General features: G+C 36.5%; 1 protein-coding gene across 5 annotated transcripts in view; it reads right to left on the bottom strand.

Moving 5' to 3' along the window:
* The window catches only part of CASK (calcium/calmodulin dependent serine protein kinase), a gene marked incomplete at both ends in the record, with an annotated part of 194,195 nt that overhangs the window by 104,222 nt on the left and 64,705 nt on the right, over nt 1-25,268 (bottom strand). For all 5 annotated transcript variants that reach the window (XM_079549783.1, XM_079549780.1, XM_079549782.1 and 2 more), the window contains 2 exons: nt 1,392-1,469; nt 9,309-9,414. In XM_079549783.1, the coding sequence (XP_079405909.1) occupies nt 1,392-1,469; nt 9,309-9,414 (184 nt within the window). The remainder of the gene's footprint in view (nt 1-1,391; nt 1,470-9,308; nt 9,415-25,268) is intronic.

Here is a 25,268-nt window from a genome sequence, read left to right on the forward strand (position 1 = left end):
GCTGTAGGGAATCTGCTTTAGCAAGTGGGTTGGATTTGACCTGCAGAGGTCCCTTTCAACCCCTACAATTCTGTGATTCTGTGATTCCATAATGATCTTGAGAAAAGAGAATGTATGCTCATCAAGTTTGTGAATGACACCAAAGTGCAGGTGTAATAAATACAGAGGGCAGAGCTGCCCTTAGAAAGACATAAGCAAGAGGAAAGGGCCAAAAGGAATCTCAGAGAATTCAACTAGGATGAATGCAACATCCTGCACCTGGGACTGAGTAACCACTTCAAAGGTATGCTGGATACAGGCTCCAGTGGTACTGGCTGAGTTGCAGCTTTGCTGGAAAGGGAGTCATGGGTCTTGAATGACAGGAGGATTCAAGTGAGTCAGTAGTGTGCCCTGTCAGCCTATCATATCCCACAGTATGTTGAACTTACTGAGTAAAAGCATAACAAACACTTCAAGGAAAAATTTCATTACACTGATAAATTTAGAGTAAGTTCAACAGATATCAAAATGCACAGGAGGTTGGAGCACATGCTCTACAAGAGGCTGAAGAAAACAAGATGTTTACTCTGGAGAAGGCAAAACTTAGGCAAGAACCTTGTAATAGTTTTTCCATACCTAAGAGGAGGTATGGAGAAGATGGAGCCAAACCCTTAACTGAGACACAGAAGTCATACATTGAACTGCCATACACTGAACCAATAGATTCTGGGTGGTTACAGAGACACCATTACGCTCACACTGGATCAAGTTGTCCAGGGACGCAGTGGAATGCCTGTCCTTGGAGTCTTTCTAGAACCAAATGGACAAAATTCATGACCCAAATGTAGAGCTGACTCTGCCTCTAGCAGGAAGTTTAAATAGATCACTTTCCGCATTCTATGATGCTAAAAATCTGAAGTGTCTAGAAAAGCAAATACGTGAATCCCACGTGCTTTGATTTCAATTTTCATGTCATTAGGACATGAGGCTTTGCTGTCCTACAATTTTATACTCCCTTTGATATTAGCTCATCTGGTAAGTGAAAAGTTGAACTGACTATGCATGAAAACATATAAAAAAGAAGAGGGTCCCACTAGCACAACCAGTAGAAGTCACACCTGTTAGGCCAAGTCACCAAATGCCAACATAGGAGAGATTCATAAAAAGACAAAAGACAGAGAATTAGATATTGGATGTAAAACACTATTTTATTCAATATTCTCACCCAAATATAAAATTAGTGAAGACAAAAAGTTCTGAAATTCTTTTATTATGCTAATTATTGTAATAAACATTCAGGTTTGGAAACAGGATTATTTATAGTATTCCCACTTTTAACTATTAGATTTGCAACAATATAGTCCATCTTCTTCCATTCATCCTGTGGGATTAATTAAAATTAGAATACATACCTGGCTACAGCCTCGCTGTACACAAATCCAGCATCTGCTCTCTTCACAATTTCAAAACACAGATCTGCTCCATCCATACTGCAGGTAGAAATAGGGAAAAGTGTTTAAGACATATAACTACAATCAGTTACAGAAAAATGCTTAAAAATCAATCGATTCCACTAACATAAACCTTACATTAAAAATTCTGGATGCATATGCAATGTTTTATTAAATAAAATGGCATTTGAAAGATTATCTAATACAGTATTGCTTGCCACAGGTTAATTTTTTCATTTCCCTCAGGTCACTCAAATCTTCATTAGCAAAATTAAACAGTTTCTCCTGTTGCTTAAACTGATCACTGAACAAGTGGAGGAGATAAAAGGGGAGATACAAGGTGGCTCGGAAAGTTAACAATTAAAGCATTACAGTACGTTAACTGCATTCCTAAAAGCATCATGAGAGCAACTCCAAAGAAAGACTGTGTTTACACAAATTCTTAGTCAAACTGTATTTTAAATGGTGACTTTCAAAAACATTCCAAAAATGTGGTACAGTCTTCCCAGTTATCATTCTCATAAGGATAATTAAGAATCAAGTTATGTTATACCTCACAGCCTCTGCGAAGGTACTTGAAAACTGTGACACCACACATACTGTATTACCAACTTTGACAACTGTCTGTAGTCTTTCTGATAATCTAACTTCCCAAACTGAGCAGTGTAACAATTGTAGTTTCAAGTATATTATTTTTACAGTTCCTCAGCTAAAATCAGACTATCAGTTCCTCTAAAACCAAAGCAGCTTGATGTAGCATAACAGTCTTCCTTTTCTTTTACTTCTAAGTAAAAGATAGCAGATGCCTATCTTGGAACGTTCATTACTTGATGGGGCAAAGAAAGAGTAACAAAAGTTAACATGAATAATCAAATCATGTACTGCAGTTTACACTGAACTTGGTACTTGCAAGAATGCAAAATGTAACATTGGTCATTTCCAGTCATACAATCATAGGTTTCTGAAGGAGAGGGACCCATAAAGATCACTGACTGCAGCTTCAATCTCCACACAGCACTACCCAGAATTCAGTCCTCCTTTACTTTTTTCTCTCCACCAAAGACTCAAGGAGGAAAAAAAAAGAAGCTGAACTCACAGAGCATCTACGAAGCCATATTATCAAAGCTGTTCCAGAAAGCTATCTAGAATGCCAACATAACAGTATTTTTGCTCTGATGCACACCTGCAATGCAATGCTTCATGCTACACAAGTAGCATGCAGAAGCTTAAATTCCCAAATATGTCCACAAGATAGTCCTCAGACTAGAGTAGAGTACTAACTACAGTACGGACTGGTGGCTTTTTAAGTAGGCAGAAGCATTTTCTTAGCCAGTTATTTCAGCATGTGATATCATCTTCAGAGCTAACAAGCTCCACAAACTGATCACCAAACAATGATTGCACACTGCTGCATCAATATATTCCTCTCTAGTAGTTTTTCCTTTCTTGCTGAATTTCAAAAAGCTTGTGTGTATACACAGCTACCTAATATCACTCAGATAATAAATATACTGTGCAGTGCTATGCATAGTATCATATAGCAGTAACAGGGTCAGGTTCAATGAGGATACTGTAAAACAGTATTTCACTCACAGAAAAGAAAACACCTCATATCAGCCTCTTTGTCAGCCCTCTCTTCCGAGAATTTATTCCAGCCAGATGGGAAATAAAACTGAAACCTGAGCAACGCCTTGTGCTACAAAGCATATGAAATGCACAATTAACCACAATTAGGAGGTGTTATTTTTGTAAAGCAGCAAAATGTTTCAGAAGACTAGTGTCACTCCAACCTGCTGGGAACTACTGATCATTAAAGATGCAGCAGCACACAAGGCTGTTAGCTATGAGTAGTTGCAGAGACAGAGTCAAGACTGCTGCTCCTTTACACTAACTTCTTTTAAACCAGGTGCTTACAATCAGAATGGTCTTTTAACATATATTTCTACCTCCTATGAATACATACCAGAATGCTTCATTTACAGCTTTTAATTGTTGGTGGCAGTTTTTCCCCACTTTCCTCTCCCCTCCCCCTCCCCCCCATTTTTTTTTTTTTTTCATTTAGTTTAAATTACAGTGATACTCAAAATGGCTACCAGACCATCAGTGGTAATGTTTTAAAGCGACAGACTTAATTTTCAGAATAAATGTTTCTACATATAAAGATAGAGCTTGTATCACCCCAATGTTGTTGAACTTTATCTGAAAACCTTATGAAAATACGTACTTGAGGTTGCAAAAGCAGGAGTCAGCCTCAGTTATGAAACAAACAAACCCACAGAAAATACAGTCAATTAGCAGACTAAAACTCAGCAATACTACAAACTACTTTTTTGCTGCACAAGCTGAAGGACATATGTGACACAGTAAGCTCCTGAGATATTTGATGAACTGAAAATTCAGGAAACCTTAAGGCATTTTAATGCACATCAGCACTAGGCATGTGAACACTGCAGCAGTACAGTGAAAATAAAAAACTGGTCTCAATTAAAGCCCATTAAAATAGAGACAAAACGATAAATATATGTTGAAGACAGAAGCTGAAGATGCTGAAAATGTTCGTGATGAAACTACAGCACACACAATCTGAAAGAGAACCAGTCAGTACCAGTAGAGGGCACTCACGGAGCTATGTAAACCAACTCGGACAATCTCTGGTATTCACACCGAAAGGGAAAGCTACAGCAGCTCTGAACAGTGAGCTAACAGACATCTTCCCAGAATAACACATCTGAATTGTTTCAGGTAACAGTACCAACAACGTCCCTCAACTTCCCATACCTTCCTGTTGATTATTCCATAGTTTTAACGGGGTTCAGGCATGGTTTGGATGAATGTTTATGTTTCTTTCATAGCTTTGATCAGTGCTAGTATACACTCACAGTGCTTTCCTAGTATGCTTCGCAAAACCAACAAAGAGTTGCAGCCTGCCCAGCAAGTTTACTCCTGAGCCATGTTCAATGCCAAAATCTATTCTGAGGCTGAGGCACTCTGAGGAACACATAGAATACTTCAGAATTCTGTATCTTAATATTTAACTACGATAGCTTTGCATTTGCAGGTGTCCTAATACAGCCTGCAACTATATTTATAGTTATTCCAGTAAGAATAACAAATAAAGGACAAATAACAAAGTACTCCCTCAGTAACATTCAATTCATATATCACAGTGTAGCAGGTGAGTCTTCTGAAGTTTTACTAACATAACGCAACTTAAAAATAAATAGCCTGAAATAATTAAAGTTACAATAAGTGCTGAAATTTCAACGAAAATTTGGTGCATTGAGACACTGCTGCAGTTTCTCTGCCAAATTCTGTTACTTACTAGAAAAGAACCAAAAATCCATCCAAGATAAATATCCTCTGACTTTTAAGGCTTGCCTTGTCACCAGGAAAACCTGCACAGACTATTGTTTTGGGATCTGAACTCTGAAGTGCTGGTTTTCTGTTAACTTCTGTCCATCAAATGAATGAAATCAACAAATATCAAGCAAAGGTGAGATTAAGAACTGATACAGCTTTCCTCAAGCCTAAGCTATCTTCACAGTCTCCTATTGCTTCTTCAACTGTAATCAGCAACTACTTCAAAGATCATCTGTGATGAAAACGAAACTGCATACCCAGATCAGGTAAATGACTAACCTTTGTGTTCAAAAGAAACCAAGCTACAATATACTAAAAAATGTGCACCACATCACTAAGTAAAAAAAAATCCTACTGAACAAATTTAATGTCAAAAATACCTGTCCTTAGGTCAAAGGGTTTCATGCCCAGAATACTCTGTGCAATTTGACTGCCTTAAGGCATTTGTATTGATGGTTAGTCACTTTGGGCTCCTTTTCTGCCCTCAGGGAAAACCTGCATGTGTAGTTTGTAGAGATGCCTCAGACTTAATTGTTCAACAATAAAGCTATGGCACAGAGAATCTCTAAATTAATGACTTCTTTAAGTGCAATGAATTTGAAAATATTTCATTTCACTGGGTATTTTCAGCATTTGGCCTGAACTTTAGATTTAGAAGCATGTGAAACTCCTTCAACTCTTTGAAAGGGTAGATAACAGCAGGACAAGGGGAAATGGTTTTAAGTTGAGGGAGGGAAGATTTAGGTTGGATGTCAGGGGGAAGTTCTTTACAGAGAGAGTGGTGAGGTGCTGGCACAGGCTGCCCAGAGAGGTTGTGGGTGCCCTGTCCCTGGAGGTGTTCAAGGCCAGGTTGGATGGGCAGCCTGGTCTGGTATTGAATGGGGAGGTTGGTGGCCCTGCATGTGGCAGGGGGTTGGAGATTCATGATCCTTGAGGTGCCTTCCAACCTGGACCATTCTGTGATTCTGAGAAACTTTATTTTTCTTTCTGTAATCTCAGAAACCTGTTCTGACATGTAAAAATGTAGAACTTCCTTTATTTTTTTTTCTTTTAAAAGTTAATATTCAAGCCTTGTTTTTATCCTAGATCAAGTATTACGAAAGTAAGGAAAAATAAAGTTACAGTAAAGCCGCATAAAAGATAAAGGACTATAGGTGAGACTACACTTAAAAATAAAACTAGAACAGCAATCCTAACAAGATGAAGTGAAATACTGAAAACAAGTTTTCACTCTGTAAGCTAAGGAGCTGTTCTATTTCACAGTACCATAACAAAGCGGAATAGATAGCATTCCTTCCTTTTTTTCTTAATGCTTTGACAAAGCCGCATGATTCAATGTTAGCAATCATAATTTAAATGCTATTAGCATATGGTTATCATAAACTCACGTAACTGTAAGCATTTAAAATCACTCCTTTTATGAATTTGAGATTTTAAAACCCGAGCATTTTTACGTATGTTAGCTAGATGAAACTGCATATTTGTATGTATGTAACTATATATCCAGCCTAACTGCAAAGTTATATGAGATTAACACCCCAAGTGACAAATCTTAGAGTACACTATGAAAAGCAGAACACCTATGCACAGTGGTAGGAGAATATTATGTAAGTTATAGAATCACAGAATCATTAGAGTTGGAAGAGACACTTACAGGCCATCTAGTCCAACCTCCCTGCAATGAGCAGAGACATCTCCATCACTTTGCTCAGAGCCCCATCCAGTCTGGCCTTGAAAGTCTCCAGGGATGAGGCTTCCAACCCATATCTGGGCAACCCATGCCAGTGCCTCACTTAAATGGCTAGATATTAAATATCTGGAATTCATTCTGGAATATCACATCTGAGCTTTCCAGTATGAAAAGTACTACCAGTTCACATACACTGATTACACTGAAAAAAAACCTCAGACAACGTATTTGTAAATCTAGAACATGGTTTTCAAACATTTCAAATGGAGAATTTCCATTGTTTTAGAAATACTGAAGGCAGATGACCCTTATCAAAGTATTCTTGTTGATAAAGAGCAATGGTCATTAGAGAAACTAATAAGCAACAGAATACAAAAGCCAAAGCGATAGTTACATTCCAAATACAAGTAGTGTTTATTGCCATGTGCACAAACTACACAGCAAATATTATTATGTGACAGAGACAGCACTGCCTGAAATATTACATTATTAGAAAAAATATGAAACAAAATAGATTTTCTATTTTCCCGATTCCATAAATCATAACTTGAAGATTACTTTCACGGCTCTTGGTGCTATAAAATGTTTCATGTACTTCCATTGACTACACACTTATATTAGGTAAAAAATCAGAGTTATCTTGGGATTCACCGTGGATCACTTGCTACAGAACTGTCAGCAAATAGCACCACAAAATGGGAAAGAAAATTGCACTGTATGGTAAGGACTAGAGCCGGCCAAGTGTTAGGTGTAAGGCCTCTCTAGAGCAAGCAAGGTATCTCCATCAGAAGGGAGAGTTCACTGCTCTTCTGGGGAGCAACAGACAGGTGTCTGGGAAACCATCTGGCACAGGCACATTCTCCCTCTTTTAATGGGGATTTAATTTTAATAACATTAAGCACTTTAATAATTTTACCTTAATAGTAAGATTTTTTGGGATAGCGTCTGATTCTTACTTTGCACATCTATTATGGTCAGCTGCTTATTTGTGATTTATTACAGTTTTACCTGGAGACCTACTGGTGACATGTGATGACTCCACTCCAAAGAGCACTTGAATTTGTCTATAAATGCTGTTAAAACTTTGTTGCTGTTAAACTTAATTGCTACTGCCCACATTCTATAATTCTTCTATGAATCGTGACTTTTTAAATATCCACTTATTTTAACAAAAGTTTTTAAAATTGGGCACAGACAGTATTGTTTTTGCCCAAGCAGTACCATTTCTCACTTCCATTAGCCACACAACATGCCTGCTTATTTAACTTGTACGTTTTCATAACTATGGATTTCACAGATGCTCAGGGTCATTTTAGCAGCTACTCCACGTAGCTCACAGTTTACGAAGCAGTAAGTAGACCTATGCATCATTTATGTGCAACTGATGGGACAAAGTTTTAGATTTGATTATTGCATTTGATTTATGCACTGGTCCTGAAATAATTTGCATGCAAAGAATCTGCCAGTCCACAAACAACCTGTCATTGCCTGGGCTGTCTCCTCTGTAGTGCAGTGTTGTCATCCTCTTCTTTGTCATTTCAGAATAACTAGCCATCAATAAAACACACCTTTTTACATCAGACAGAACTTAGTTGAAAAGTAGTTAAGCTTGTTATAGTAACAGCAGAATGAACAGGAAGCAATATGAGGGAAAGTAAGTCATGCACAAATACATAAACGCTTCTTACTAACTACAAATTTCTTATTAAGGTCATAATTACACAGTATGCCAGTCTATCAAATTTGGACAATACAGCCTTACTTCACTAAAAACATAGTCTTGTGCCAAATCACAGTACCAAAGCAATCCCTCCAACATAAAACACATTGTGCCCACAACTCTTTCATTCCTTCCTACATTTTTAGAACAGGTGCTCCTACTATCTCATTTTCTATCACTCTAAGCTCCTAGCATGGTAAACAGAAGCAAAACCTATTTTCCATTTTAAAATCCTGTTAATTGTCAGAGCATGTCTTCTCAAGGTGTACATTATTTCATAATAGGATAATGAAAGCCTCTTGCTCCACGTTTTGTGATTTACAACATAAAACACGAAACAAAAAAACTAATTGAAACTAAACTTACAGAGAGGAAAGAAAAAACAACTATTTCAAAAAAATCCAGTGTCTATAAACTTACCTGAAAAGATAGCAGAAGAGTTCAAGCAACAACTTTTAGCTTTACGTCGATTTTTTGCTCTTCCCACCTAACTTGCTTTGTCCCTTAGCAGTAAAACTAACACGTTCAAATTATTCTTAAAGCGCATATCTCAAATCAAATTCTTTATCTAGGGAACATTCCAATTCAACCTAACACATGGAGCAGGACATGGCTTGCTCCAACATATGAAGGTCAAATACATCACAAAACTGAAGGCAAGAAGAGAAATTGAGGCGGTATTATCCCATATGCCCACAGACTGGTAATACATAAAAGGGGAAAAGCAGAATAAGAGTTGGAAGGTACAAAGAAGAGAAGGAAATCTGAACATGGAAGATGCACAAGTTAGCATTCTGCATGTCTGGTTTCATTAGATTCAATCATTTTTAACTCATTTTCTTGTGTACCATACTAGGGACGTTGCAGCCAAAAATGAACAGCAGGACTGTCCTTACAAAGCCACTCAGCAAACTAGTACTGGCCACTCAGACATCAAGACAGTGATTTTTTGTTTTTGGTTTTGTTTGCTACCACTTGCATATGTCTGAAAAGAATATTTTCACAGCACTCAGTACTTCTCAGCTACAAAACAAGCAGGTGGAAGCAGACATACTTTAAGGACTCTGTTTAGTAAATGACAACAAAGGAAGCAAAGAGAGAAACTTACAACTCAAAAACCATATAAAGCATTCCATCTGAGCTGTATGTCTCCAGCAGTTCAACAATATGAGGATGCTTCAGCATGTGACAAATACTGGCTTCTCTCTTTAGATCTGTGGAAGATAATAAATTAGTATGTTAGCTGTATATTCAAGCTGTTGATTACTAAATAAAAAAATGAAAATTTAACTATCAGAATATAATGTTTGGAAAAATGTACACCTCTGAAATTTATAATATATTATTTAATCTTTATTAATAACACATTTGAGATTATATTTAATTGTTCTCCTTCAAAATGTTTTTAGTTAAACAACTCACATAGACCTCAATTGGTAAAACAAACAAACAAAAACTTAATCATCTTTCCTGAATTGACCGGTTAAAGATCTAGATCATAACCTGAAGAATTGTACTGCGATAAGTTCACTTTAAAGACATATAAACACATATATGTATATAGACACATAATATGCATACACATGCTGTATATATGCTGTTTTTATCCTAAATACCCTGTATCACTATGAAATTATCTCAAAATACATAAGACAAACTCTTTCAACACATTACAGTAAGAACTATTAAAATTTGGAGATCTCGAGTCCAATCCCTTTGCTTAAAGCAAGGCTTGTCCAGCTGGGTTTTGAACACGTCCAAGAATGCAGGCTCTACAGCTTGCAACTTGTACTGAAGTCTGATTACTGTTAAACTGAAAAATGTGTTTTCTTATATTTAAATTTCCTGCATTTCTTTCATGATTAAAAAAGAAAATCACAATGTATGAAATTACACTGACATAAATCTTAATCAGCATTCGATAGCTTGCATCTCTGCTGTAAATAAGAAAAGCAAAAACAGTGGAGAATAAAGAGCAAAAACCATTGTAATATCTCTCTACACTTGAGAGATTTTGTTTTTGATCTAACAACACCTTTACTTCCTTTGAGCGCAAATAAATCCTTCTATTATCGAAAGAAAAAAAATCCAACAAACCACACAGAATTATTTTTCTTTCCTCTTTAATGAAAAATATTTGATATCTGTGTTATTTAATCTTCCTGAAGCATTTTTTTCTTCTTTTTAACTTACCATCAGTATTCTAGAAAACTACCAAAATCTTAAATGAAGTCATGATGATTATATGGAAGAAAGGAAAATATCAGTCTGTAGTCTGAAGCAGATACTTTACTTTTCTGTTCACTTTTCATACAATGTTTCCTTGGAGAAACACCTACAAATGTATTTATGGGAAAATATGAAGACAGTTTCTTGATAAGAAACTGTTCCAGTGATCCAAATGATGTTTCAATAAAGAAATTCATGTACACAGAGGTGAAGTTCTATTATCTAAGAAAGCAGCAGTCTTCATGTCTTTCATTATCTGAAGATACTCATTATCTCAGTTTATACATCACAGTGATGCAGAGGAATTACTAACACCATTCTGTACAGTTGTGTTCCATCACTCTTAGGCATCTGACACTAAACAATTACCAGCTCCTTTTCTAGAGAGTGAGGCTCCTCTCATCTTTCACTGAATTACACATCCAGCCTTTCCTAAACAGGAACACAGGTAAACATACTGAAGGATGTTTTAAGAGAACAGTGATTCTGCGGATGACTATAATCTCCAGAAAATATGGCAATTCTATTTTGTCTCTTAGTGTCTAAGGATGTTAGCAGTACCACACTTCACCATGGTATCTGATACCTATTTTTATACAGAAAATGAAAATCCAACAGCAAACCGCAGAAACTTCTGATTTATTTATAGGCAAGAATTGTGTTCAAAATAGTTTATTTTGACTGCTTACTCTATTAATTTATTGTGGTACCTATACATATATTTAGAAGGAAAGGAGAACTGTGAGGAAGAAAATAACACATGCTGCGATTTACCTCATTCATCTGTGCAATACGCCACCAGTGAAACAACTGCTTACTGTCTGAGCAACAGCAACAGAGAAAGGAGAAGCAGAATGTGGAAAATACGGTTTCTGAGCATGAAAGCAAATAAACACAGGTCACAGAACAAAGCTTTGGTATGACTACAGGGGCTTGGGGCTAAAAACAGAACAAAGCCCTATTTTAAAAACAGCAGGAAGTTGTTTAACAAAGGACCTATTAGAGAGGAAGAAAATTAGGTACAGAGACAGGCCAACACACACCACATTGATTCAGAGAAGCCACAAGTCAGAAAAGGGGTGACGTATTCTGAGGTCCATCTGGACTCTGACCCTAATGTCAAAAGATGCTATACTTAAGAAGGGAAAGGAGGAAGAAAGTCAGAGATGGCGAGTACATCTCATTCTTTTCACTTAACCTACATCGCCTGCTCATTCCTTTATCGAATGTTGAGTTAAAATTTCAACTCCACACATTCCTCAAGTGGTAACTGAAATCCCAAGAAACTGCAGATATTGTTCAGCTCTGAAGAGAATCTAAAACCAAGCTGAAGTTTGGGCTGCAAACATGTGACCTAAGATGTCCCCAGAAAAATCACACTATTATCTTGTGAGTTGCCTTATTATCAGTATCTTAGTATTCTGATCATCATATAGAATACTGTTTATTTCCTGTGAAGTTTTCTGAACCTCTAGGTATTTTTCCTGCTCATCCTGAGCCAAAACATGCCTTCCTCCTAACACCCAAAAGAGCTTCAGGTCACCTCAAGAATCCGCCAACAGATTAAGTCAGCTTTAAGGGGCATGGGGTGGCATGTACCATTTACTAATGGCATACCAGCTTATGTTTTGAACATTATCTTTCACTAGTAAACTAATTTTAGCCAAACAAACATATCTTACAGCAAGAAAAGCATAAGCTTTAAAAACTTCTCTGCCAACACCATGAAATGCGTTTTTATGTATCTTTAGTGCTTTGTTTAACTATGAGTAAACTGCTTGCTTAAAGCACTTCTATATATTTCATACACTGAGAATGTGATTGTATATAATTATAACAGATATGGCATTACTAAGTTTTAAAAGGAAATAAGTTTATTTATTTTTTCATCAGAAAATTTATTCCTGTTTTGACCACCTATAAAATCCATGAATTAACGTCACTGTAATTCAGTGAAGATTTCAAAACTTTTCATGGCTGTAAACTGCAGATAGTAACACCACAGTTTGTGAGCTGGTTAACCACAAGCACAACTCATTTTTATTTTGGGTCAGGAATATACTCTTCACATCTTCAAGTCATTGCACCTACTATCCTTTGGTATGCATCCCAGAGAAGTTGATGTCCACTCCAGCAAGACACAACTAAACTAACTTATGTACTTCAGAAATGTGCTCGATGCACTCCAGTCATTCAGGCCACAAGGTCAGACTAATCATATCTCAAAGTTTGTTCTCTGAAGCGCGGACAGTACAGATGCAAAATGTAAGAATAAGCATACAAACACACCTTTTGCTGCATAAACATCAAATCCTATACTTTGTAATCTATAATCTATCAGCTTTCAAACACATAAAAAAAAGAAATAAACATAGCTCACAAATGGCTCTTGATACAAAAAACCTGGCAATCAACAATTTCAATGACAATGTAGATGATCAATCTTCAATATTTTTCTCTTAAGGCTACTATGAAAAAAAAAAAGGGGGTGGAGGTGAGGTGGGAGAAGGGACAAAAAGAAAATGCAGTTAACATTTAATACTTAGAAACCAGATTGCACTTCTTCTATGCAGAAACTTTTAGAAATCTCAGTTTTGTGAAATCAAACTTTACAGATGCTTATTAAATTCAGAATAACTTTTTTCTATTCTATTCTTTCTCAGTGTTTAGATGTAAATATAAACGTAATAACGGACTTTCATGTTGAGCTGGATATTGTCGGACACTTAAGAAGCCAGTTCTCCTCCAGTTCACACTCCATCAGCTATGAAGAACACAAAATTGGTTCTCAAAAACCACTTCTCTCTCATAACTTCCAGTACAGCCACCAGACTTGTCTAGAATCACATATCTAACAGACATGGTAAGTTGGTTTGCGTCCATGAAAACAAAATTTCCCTTCTTTTATTCATTTCCTCATTTTTATTGGAATATAAGCAATGCTTCATGTAGAAGATGATGTATTTGAATAATGAATCAACTTGAACTAATAAGAAAGTGTTTAAGAATGTATGAAAGAGTATTAACAGCTGCCTATTACAGATAATTAAACACATTTGTTTCAATTAATTAAATAATCATTCCTAGCAATTTTTACAAAAAGCACACTATAATCTTTCTCAAACAAGAATAAGCTCATATCTTTCATTTGAAATTTTACACATTCTATGTCCTCAAGTGTTACTCTATCACAGCAGGTTTAATGAGGTAGGAGAACAGAGGAAGAAGACAGGAACAGCAGGATTTCCTTAATAATTTTTCTGTTTTGTTTGTATGTTTTTTAGGTTAACAGTCTATATTCCAAAACAGTGTTAGTGGTTCTCTTGGCTGCTCAGCAGCAGCTTCAACAGTGCATCAAAACGCAAGTAGGACTGTGATAATCAGAATTAGTTTTATAAAACCCATAAATTAATTTAAAACAGAGGAAGGAGGGTTCTCTCTGTCAGAAGTTTGGACATTCAAACAGAAGTGGAGGATTTCTGAAGATGGTTAGAAAACTCTTCTGTAAAATCAGCTAAAACGTTTTCGTTTTCCTATCCTTATTCTGCTTTCAATAATTAATGAAAGGAAATTAGTCACTGACTAAGATATGATCAATCACACAATGAAAGTGCATTTACTGCTGATAACTATATTACACTAAATCTCATGTTGCTACCAGGTATGCAGCACCGCATAAAGATCTGAAACACAACACCTTTCCAATTACCATAGACCACGCTGTTACATTGCAAACAGCAATTTTAAACACTTCATGAAAACACAATGAATTTTTTAACAGAGCTAAGTGTAAGGGTGTGCAGCAGCTGTTCGGTCAGAATGTGCTCTGAAATTTCGTAAGAAGAGGAAAAAAACATAGTTAAAACACAAAGTGCACATCTGGTAAAAGAATGCTACACGTTTGAAGTGACAAAATGCTCAACCGCAAAGTTACAATGGCCTTCTGTACTGACAGATTTTTTTAGATAGCCTGTCTAAAAAAGCTGATAATTTCATAATCAAGTCCTACTTCTCTTTCTTCCCCGCAATTCGCCAATTTTACAGCTTCAAGTCAGCATGACTGCTTACAGATTGCTCACTAGGTGGCGACATAGTTCTTACTTTGATCTGGTAAGTCACAGCAACTGAACACAGACGGTATCAGCATTTATTTAGCTGTATAGAGCTTTCTGTTCACCCAGTCTAACGCTGCTAATCTGGTTAACAATGAATTCAGACTTAAGAATAAAAACAAATGTATTCCATTTTAAATAATTAAGATGCAGCCAGGGCTAAGCAAGATGTAGCAGAACCTTCTCTCCTGCAAGCTTAACAAGTCATTCCAAGCTGATGATTACACAGGTTGCCTCTTGTGCTGCATGCTGTGATAACTGCATTACACAACTGTAACAAATTTAAACACAGCATTGCTGCTGTAAGCCAGAAGTTTCCCCAGTAATCCACAGAACTTAACAGCGATGTACTTACTGTTTTGAAGTTCAGCAAAATGATCTAAAAACGTAGCGCTTGCAAATAGTTTGTTGAAATCACTGGGATTTCTGCTGTTCCAAGTTTACACCAGACTATGTGTTCTCATCCCAATCACTCCCACAATTTTTTATTTTATTTTTTTTTTTTGCTTCAGGAGTGTGCATGTGCATGGATGTGTTTAAGTGTTCTCTTCAGCCTTTGGTTAGGCAATATAGGTACAGGAGATAGAATCTTAGAAGAGCCTGGATTGGACAGAACCTCAAGGATCATCAAGCTCCAGCTCCTAACAATATTTGAGACTGTGCTAAAACTTTCTACAGCAAACTTTGACAACTCTTCAATATTTTGACCAAAATTCTTCCAGGCAATTCAGGTTAGCTAAAGGTTAGACTATGCGGTCCTTTAAATGAGTTTTCAGAAGAGAGAACAACGTTTACATTAAATAAGTGCCCTCAAAGACAGCATTATCACAAAAAGAATGTTAGTTAATCGTTTGTAATTAAAAGTTACTTGCTTACAATCCTAATACTTCCAGCCTTCCTTTTGTTTGAAATGAGTTTTCTTCTGTAGCTTAGTTTTTACCTGAACACAGTAACATGGAAATTTACCCTAATAATAACAAAGAATCTCAATTTTACAAGAAGTCTGGAATCTGGAATACACAAAGGAAATCTATCCTTACCAGACTGAGCTAATGCAGACAAACTGTCCTAATTTCTAAGAAAAGTTAAAGAAGCCATGAGACTGCTGCTACTGAACACTATCATCCAGAAACAGAGAGTCCAGAGTCACTCAGAAAACACAATCAGTTGTCCTGGATGCCTGCCATACAGACAAAAATTAGTTGCTTGTTTGGATTAAAGCTTCTTTGGCCTAGAACTCCTGGGCTCTGTATAAGCAACACTAAATCAGTTGCTCACTGATATCAGAAATGAACTGGTATAGCATTAGAGTCCAGACAACCAAGGAAAAGCTGAATTGAAAATATCAATCTGCTCTGATGGAATTGATTCTACAATGCCAGGTAGCTCAGATAAGGACAGCATTTTAGTTGTGGTAGCAAAACATGCAGGACAGGTTACTTTGAAGTATTTCTCAGGTAATTTAATGCAAATTGCACTGTATGTTGCTGAACCAGGCTAAGTACCAAAAGCTCATTCCATATTAAACTCTATGAACAGAATCAACAAGGCACTGAGGAGAAAGATGCTGAGATAGATAACTATCTGACCATTTTTTAGGATGATATAAATTCTCACTAACTAGGAGGTCCTGTAGACTGGTGTATTAGCCCTGAAGAAAAAATGCCTTAAGAAAAACTTTACTTGCGTTCATTAACACACCAATGTCAGAAACCAGTAAACTCCTTCAAAGCAGCAGTAATCTAAATTATAAATATGTAAAGGGTGAGTGCCAGAAAGATGGAGTCAGGCTCTTCTCAGTGACATCCAATGATAGAACAAGGGGCAATGGGTGCAAGTTGGAACACAAGAGGTTCCACATAAATACAAGAAAAAAAAACTTCTTGGTGAGGGCAACAGAGCAGTGGAATGGGCTGCCCAGAGAGGTTGTGGGGTCTCCTTCTCTGTAGACATTGAAAGCCTGCCTGAACACATTCCTGTGTGATCTAACCAAGGCATTCCTGCTGAGGCAGGGGGATTGGACTAGGTGATCTTATGAGGTTCCTTCCAAACCCTGACATTCTGCAATTCTGTGAAATCAGAAAAAGTCGGTTTTGTTTTGCTCCGATTTGCATGTGCTTCCTTTTATGATTATTACCAGAAGTTATGGGCTTTTTTTTTTTTTTAAGAAGTGAGCACATCAGTACAGTAATCAAAAAGACAACACTACAGAATGTATTATTTACCAGCTTTTTCAGGATTTTGTACCAAGAAAATAACAAAATGTCATCTGAACTTGTTACTTCCACATGTTCACGAAATACTTCTATGTACTTCCTATTAAGCACAGTACTTTTTCCCTTCCTCCATCCCCACTTTCCTTTTGACACTTGTGTAGTTGCAATAGCCTTTTCAAGCCTCTGAAATCTGTCCCCTTCAAACATCACTCTCCTTTTTATTCCACAATAATTAAATACTAGTATTTAAACTGGTGCCACCGAGCTCAAATTTTGTCATATCACACCTCCTCTAGGAATAAGGTTTTAACTTGTCTTGTATTGTACAACTGCCAGGTGTAACATATCCACACGAGGAATCTATCCAATGACAATTTTTAAAAGTAATTTAAATGCTATTTCAATTAAAGGCCATCTGAAAAGTATTTTCTTTCAAAACATACACATGAGTATAATGACACTCAAGGGACAATTCTTCATCAGTCCACATATGAAGAGTTTATTACCTTCATTTCACCAAAGAATTAAGAACACAGTACTGCATTTCTTTTATTTTCTGGTGATGAGTGAAGATAAAAAAAAATACCTGGAACTCTTACTTGGCCAAAATGAGTTAAAAACAAAACAAAACAAACAGTTCAGTCAGCTAATTCTACCAGTGCAACCTGGAATTCTATCAGAAAGCAGGAGATACAGACTTGGAAGCACACCTGCACTGCTTTTTGACTAATTTCTGAGAATCTTCCAACATGTCTGAAACTCAAGAATCCCAAAGTAATAATTTACAGCAGCTTCCTTCACTGTTGCAGGGTATTTTGAGGGAACGACATCAATCTATAACACCTTGAAATAACTAGATGGGGATAATGGATTAGTCTCCCCTTTTGACAGAGCAAAGGTTATTTTAAGTGCTCACACTCATAGAACAGAATGAACGTTATTTGTGTGTAAAGGAAAGGCCTGACTCAAATTTCTTCCAACTAACCTGCCCTATCTCATTTCTGCATGTTCAGCATGATAGCTGCTTTCTTTCTTTAGTATCCAAATGGTAGAGATGATTAAATAAGGCTAGAACAGGATATTTTAAATTCTGTCCACTTATTTTGCTCTTATGTGCAAGAGCAACCAGAAGCTTGTATCAAGATCAAGTGGTCAAAAGATACACCCACTCCTATCTTTTAGAGGCTACCAAAATAGAGCAATTAATCATGATCTGTATACTCTGCAAAACAGAGGTCTATAAGAGGACTTAAAGAAACAGCTATTAGAGTTAAAAGAAAGAACCAAATTTCATTTCCCTACAAGCTGAAAAAAAAAAAAGTTTAAAAATCTGTCTCCTTTAAATATCACTAGGATAAAGAACTTCATTGACATAACAAGGTACTTAGAGATGTAAAACACAATACTTGCATAGGCTGCCTGAATTAAGAGACCACTGACCCACTCCACAGGTTCTATAGTCCACTTTTCCTGCCTACACAACAAAATAAAAACTCTGTTTAAACATGTCAACACATGACTCACAGGCTGAGTATAGTACTGTCCAGATCCTGAAAATAATCTGAAGCACAGTTGCACAAGATGCACTCCTTATCCTTCCCCAAAGGAAGTAAATACTAGTTAATAGTCTGACATTCCCTCCCTCAGTAATCTCTCCTGGTGAAACAAGTTGTTCTGGTCTCATGCTGTACAACCACTTGAATTTTCCAGAGCACTGCAGTAGACAGAGGAACCAGTAGACACCGAGGTAGGGATAGGAGTTCTCACTACTCCTAACCTCTAGAGTGGGGATGATTATCTGTGATTAGCAATAAAAATCAAATTTAAAAATCCACATGTTGTTATTCAGGTTTTATATGCAAGTGCAACAATATTAAAAGCCAGATCAAGTCCAGCAGAATTTATTAGCTTACATGCAAAACAGCTATGCTGCTTCAGAGCACGATGATGCAGTACAGTATCTTCCCGTCAATACCTGAATTAATAAACAGTGATGGACTTGTGCTAGGTCCATGCAAAGTCACTTAAAAGTCACAGTGACCCTGATTCTAGCCCAGCTAAACACAAGCTGTGGATATGCTAATAAACAGTCCCAGAAACAGAGTGGCAAGAAACTGATGCTGATACTTCGCAAAAGGGTCAGCTCTGGAATGATGCAAAGACAGAACTCACAAAGCTCGACAGATACAAAGTCACTGTGCATGTTTTACATATCCACATCCCTTCTTACACATCCAACTGTACCTATTACAGGACTTCTTACTAGCTACACCCAGTACTCAGCCTGCATTTACCAAAAGAAAAACAGTATTTGGCTGCTTCAATCATCTTGCTGTAAGAAAATCTTCATCCATTAACAACTAATTAGGGAAATAGAGCCTCAGAGTATACAGACATTCATACAGCTTATACATATCCCATGTTTTGTCACACACTATGACAAATTTGGAAAGTCTGTTTGTAATTACTAGGTAAAATGATTTTATAATACAAGAACTGCATTATAACATTCTTAAGATAGAAAAACATTGAAGCTCTCAACATTTTTTTAAACCTTTGAACCATTAGCACTGAATCTGAACCTAAAGCTTTCCATCTTGCAATTTTCTTGAAATGTGATTCATTAAATTAAATCATCCTTCACCTTCACTTCTCCAAGTGCCACAGAAAATAACGAAACTGGAATCCATTTAAATTTTTTCTTACCACAAGCAGTACTTGTCAAGTGATGCTTTTACTGTCTTAAGTACAGTCACAGACAAAAGTACAATGTGCTGCTAGCAATGAATATTATAATCAAAGAATGATAGCAACAGACAACAATGTCCCTATCATAAGAATTTTCTAGAGGTTTTGCAAAAATATGTGCCTGAAGTTGAAAAAGTTATATGCCAGATTAAACTTTGAAGACAGTTACAATGGCCCATGGATTTCAATGTGAGCACCCAGCTTTAACTTACTCTGTATAGATGAGAATGTAAGCACTGTAGAAATTTAACAATTTCTCCCTTAGACTATTTTCTTTGTTTCGCTTTTAACTGCAAATTCATCTTCCAATTCTCACAACGCAGATAATATTCATGTGACAAAAATGCCATATGAATGAAACCTGTTTCATCTCTAGACTGAAAATGTATTTAAATATTCAAATTACAAGAAAGTTCAAAAATCTGCTTCTGCTTTTTGTATACACACATCCCTCATTACTTTAAGACATCTGCAGTACACTCATCGCTCTAAGTTACAAGACCTTCAGCAAAAACTTATCTTTGAGTTGGACTGAGAGGAGTAAGTAATTAAAATCTGCTGAACAGTGGTCTTGGACGTTAATATAAATTATCAGCATAGTATCTGATAAAAGAGGGAAAAAAATAGTTTTCTATAATCTTTGAAGATCTAACAAGCCAGGGAGTTGCAAGAAGAGCCAGCAGGGACCTGTGCAGTCATCAGGCTTAAGAAAAAACACCTAGAACAGTTTGATTGTTTTTATAAGCTTTCTTGAAGTCTGATTACATGAACTATGCCATCCTTTTTGAAAACTGTTCAGATGGCTGGAATACATTACACTGCTTTAACAACTCAAACAAGCCACCTGGCCTCATATCATTCTTCTGATACAGCCTTTGTGCAATAACCTACAGAGCAAATGAAAGCAACAATTTGTATTTTGATAATGAACAACGTAAGTTATTCTACACAACCAAAGCCAGTCCTTTTTTTTGTTTTTGTTTTCCGTGATGTTACAATGGCTGTCACGTTATAGAACCACATAACTGCATCAGAACGCAATACATAATTCTCAATGCCTACAGAGAAGTCCAAAAACCAAAACAGAAAGTAGGCACTAGATCATTCTAGATTTTTGATTTAGATATTGTCTAGGGACAATAACCCAACTTAAACTCCTTGAGGTCCATGCTACCAGTGCGCTTGCTCAGCAAGTTGCAAAACAAAAACCCTCACAGCATCACTAAAACAGTTTTTCTTTTTTTCCTGATAGCATTTTAATTTAAGTTTCACTGGTTTATTCATTCATGATTGCCACAATGTACTAGTGACTGTAAACAATGGATATGCCTTCCTAAAAGTTGTCACTGTATCAAAACCAGCTCTAAAGCTCTTTTCTGCAATATTTCTAAACACTAAAGCAGAATATATCTGATTTTATAAACAACCTCATCATTAAAGATACTAATGTTAACACTAGTTGGCACTGCTTGGAATACCTAAGATGTAGAAGTTTTCAATATGCATGATATTTTTATATTAAAAGTCATAGAATAGTAAGTATTTTTTCCCCTCACATTGTTGCATATCTTGGCATGTATATGCGTGCCCTTAGTCTTCAGACCAGCATTTTCAACCCTGATTACCATGCCCTGAAGCAGTGAGTAGCCCCGACTGTTTTAACAGCCAAAAATTCACCAAAAGTTGTTATGACTTATGCTCCACAGAATGAAATTATTAAATAAAACGGATTCAAGGTAGACATTTCTACTATGCTGTAAACGGTGAAGGAATGTGAAAGGAATACAGCAGTAACTCTGGGCTGAACTCCAGCTGTACTTCCCTTTAATTAATTTACTCCAGCATTACCTGACAGCAACACATGCCCACGTCTTAAAATAGGACAGTGAAAAGCAAGATTAGCAAAGACTGAAAAGAGAAAGAGTGAAATCCCTCGGAATGTAGTGGGGCGTGCACTAGGTTGCCCCTAGTTGGGCTGCACTAGGCCTAAGTATCCAGGTGCTGATGGCAGGGTCCTGCAGCAATAGCCTCTATGGGCAGAGACCAGGGCCTGCCCATGGCTGGCCACAGCCATCTATAGATGGCTCCACAACAGACCAAAATTAAGCTCATGACTTGTAGCATCTCTGAACCAAAGGACTTCACCTCTCCTCTCTGGAAAAATATTCAAGAGAAGGCAGTAAAGACTCCAAAATTCCAACCAAAAACAAAACAAAACTGAACAAGTCTAGAGCAAAACAAGCAAGGAGATTATTAAAAAGGTACAGGAGGAGAGAGAGCAAGGGCTGGAGCTGATTGTATGTGTTGTTACTGATGATCCAAAAACAGTAAACCTAAACCAAATGAATCACCTTAGAAAACCAGGCAGTGCCCTTGAGAAAAGCCAGTCACATGGATAACTTCACATCCATAAACAAAATGCGGCCAAACTGAGAAATTCCTTGTTAATGCTACCTTCTGCCTGCAGTCTCTCCAGTTATTTTCCTTGCTTGTTATTTAAGACAAAAATGAAAACCAGACAATGCTTACGAGCTGTTCAGGAAAGAACTGTGGAGCAACCATTGCTAGTTACAAGTGCTTCTACACTTCATACTCCAACCCCAGTTTGCATTCCTGTGTTAAACAGAGCCACTGATAATCACTAGAAGTGAACCTCTCATTTATTTTGCAAGTATCCTAGACTGGTTTATTGCCTCAGACTCTAGACATATAACATACAGAAATATTTTTCTCTGAAGTCAGTATCAAAATCCCCGGCAGAATATTCAAACAACATTCACATATGCTTTTCCCTTAACAAGGTGATTCTTAAAACGTAACAACATTTTAAACAAGGAAGCAAGCCAATTAAAAAGAAATTAAAGATGATGAGACTTAGGGTACAAGAGCTCTTCTCACATTTTTCCCCATCTTGAATGAAAACTGTTCTGTTCAGGTCAGAAAAGTACCAAAGCCATTGCAAATGAAGTAGTAGGAACGTACAGCAAGGAATCTGGGTTGAAAAAACAGGACTTTCCCTCCCCCCTCAGCAGCAAGGAGCTGTGAAATCAGCTCAGCCAGCCTTTCTGAGGTGGTGAGGGAGGAGACGCAAAGCAGTGAGACTCACCCACACACAGCATAGACGTTAACTGGCACCTAATAATCCTAGATGTTAGCATGCTGTATTTCCAGGGCTTAACAGTTTCTTCCCCTGTTTTTCTTCCTAAAAGATAAGCTTCTGAGAGAAAGAAATGGTAGGTGCTCTATTGATACATAGCACTATAAGAATAGCGCAAAACTACAGCAGCAGAGATGAAAAGCTTCTCTCCAAATACGTCAACGCCACTCGTCCAACCCCGTGCCAGAAACAGAAGCTCCAGTTTGTCACAGATTTTCAAAAACAACTAAGAGGACAAAAGAGAATACAGTGATGGCAACCTGCAGAGATCTGGAAACATGGATGTGAAATACATACATATTTTAATACAGTTCCATATGGCGGTAACACTGGACTCAAATGCATGCTTGATTCGGCAAAAGACAATATATTTGTGGAAATTTAAGCAACACAGTACTTCATAAGCCATCTTCACTATTTATGACATTACAAACTAAAGCAATATTTACACCAGCTTCTGCAACTGTTAATTGTCAGTATACAACAAGCAACATTAAAGATGACAGATACTAAGAAATCTACAAAAATTGGTTCTCTCACAGTAGATCAAACAATGTACCTTTTAACAACTTTAATTTGTCAGTCTTCCTAGCAAACAGAAGAAATAAAGAGGCTTAGATTTCATATTGCTGAATTTGTCAGTAGCTTTCTGAGGAATGTGGAATATATCTTAAATTCCTCAGTTGTGCAAAGTATTAAAAATAAATCCTTCATTATACAATTTAACAAATTTTAAAGTGTTGTGAATGAACAAAACATCACCTTTTTGCATCAATCTCATTTGCAATCAGGATTTTTCTTCTAGAACAACTTCAAAAAAGAAAAACTTTGACTACTGAATATTTTAGGCAAACTACATACATCTTCTCCCCAACCAAGAAGCATGCCTTGAATCATATTTGTGTACAAAGTGATTTTAAAATTCCATCTCCAAGAAAAATCTCTGCCATAGATTTTTAAGTAAACCAACTATACATCACAGTACTTTTATTTACTCTACCAATTTACTTAACTGTCACTGTGTGTATTTCTAGGTTGGACTCATATTAAGAAATCAAGCACACAGTATACAACCTATATAAGTAAGCTATCCAGGTGTCCCTGATAAGTGCCTTCATTAAAATAAATGGCTTGCAGCTGGAAAAAGACACACCAGTAAGTCCTGTTTCAGAGTGCTAAAACTGTAATACACTGAACTGTAAAAATGGAAATCTCCTCCAGCCTTCGGCATAAAAAAAATTGCTATGCCATAACCCTATGAAAATGCATCTTGCAATGCTTAGTTAGATAAAATTTAATATTCTTATCCTTTTATCTTGTAGGTACTTAAATGAACAAAGTGTTTTAAAAACATATACTTTCTATTCCACTACTGCAAAGGGAGAATGACAGTTTTCCAGTTAAGTTTCTAGTGTCACTTACTATACATGTAGCAGTATTTAAATCTAGAATTATGTTGAAATTCAATGCAGCATACAAGATAAAACTGAATTCATATAATGTGCATTAATTAAATTTTATTTTTAATCTTAAATTTAGCTGTATATGTAATGCTTGTATCTCACTTCCTATTAAAATTATTAATATACTGGAAGACAGCTGACATGATAGTATTTTACTCTGACAATATGATTACAGTTGCAGATAAAAAGCAGAAAGTCTTTAAGAAACAGAATTAAGTTCATCATTCTCTTCAGAATCTTCAAGTCTTTGATTTGTTTGAAATTGAAATTCAACTCTTCATTGAGAAGCTAAAAATCATTGATTCTCTCCTCTGTTAGAAACTATCCTTCATAAACTGTCTTACAAGGTAGATTCTAAGCGACAAATATTTCTATCCGCTTTTGTATCAAGATAACTTGATTGTTCCTCTTAAACATTGCTTTCCTTCTATTGAAAAGATTTTCTATGCTAAAAAGAATATAAGACATTTTTCCCACAGAGCATCCCTTATCCTGGAGAATATAGCTATTGATTGGCAATTTACAAGTGGACTAAAGCCACCAAATGACACAAGATGGATACCTGTACATTTGTGCAATTCAACATGCGCTAATTTTATCTAAATTATTTCTCACAATTGGCATACTGAAAATTCCCCAAGCTTCAGAAATTGTCAGCTTTCTTCTCAGAGTTTTCCTGTTCTTCCACACAATGACATACTATGGAGATTTCAACTTCTACATACTTTATGCATTAATTATAAATATTTTATGATACAGATGGCTAGACTGGAAGTTTCCACAAAAATCAGTGTTCACTTTTTGTAACTGCAGCATGGATCAAAACAGCCTGTCACCGGTCTTTACTGTTACCATTATTTTCCTTTAATTTTTCAGATGGAAGACCAAATAGCTGGTAGAAAGATTCTGCTATATGTTTTAGTTTTAGCAAACTTCTTACTGTAAGTCACAAGTGCACATTCAGCCAACTGATGTACAAAATTAAGAGCTCCTATTTACAAATATTGATACAACTTTCAACCACAGCACAACATGTATGGATATTATCATGAATAGAAGTACACATCTTATCTTACACATCAAAAAGACGCCTCTATTTTATAAGCTATTACTTAGAAGGTCCATCAGCATTTGCTAATGCTT

This window comes from Tetrao urogallus (assembly GCF_951394365.1).
Source record: "Tetrao urogallus genome assembly, chromosome: 1".
NCBI lineage: Eukaryota > Metazoa > Chordata > Aves > Galliformes > Phasianidae > Tetrao > Tetrao urogallus.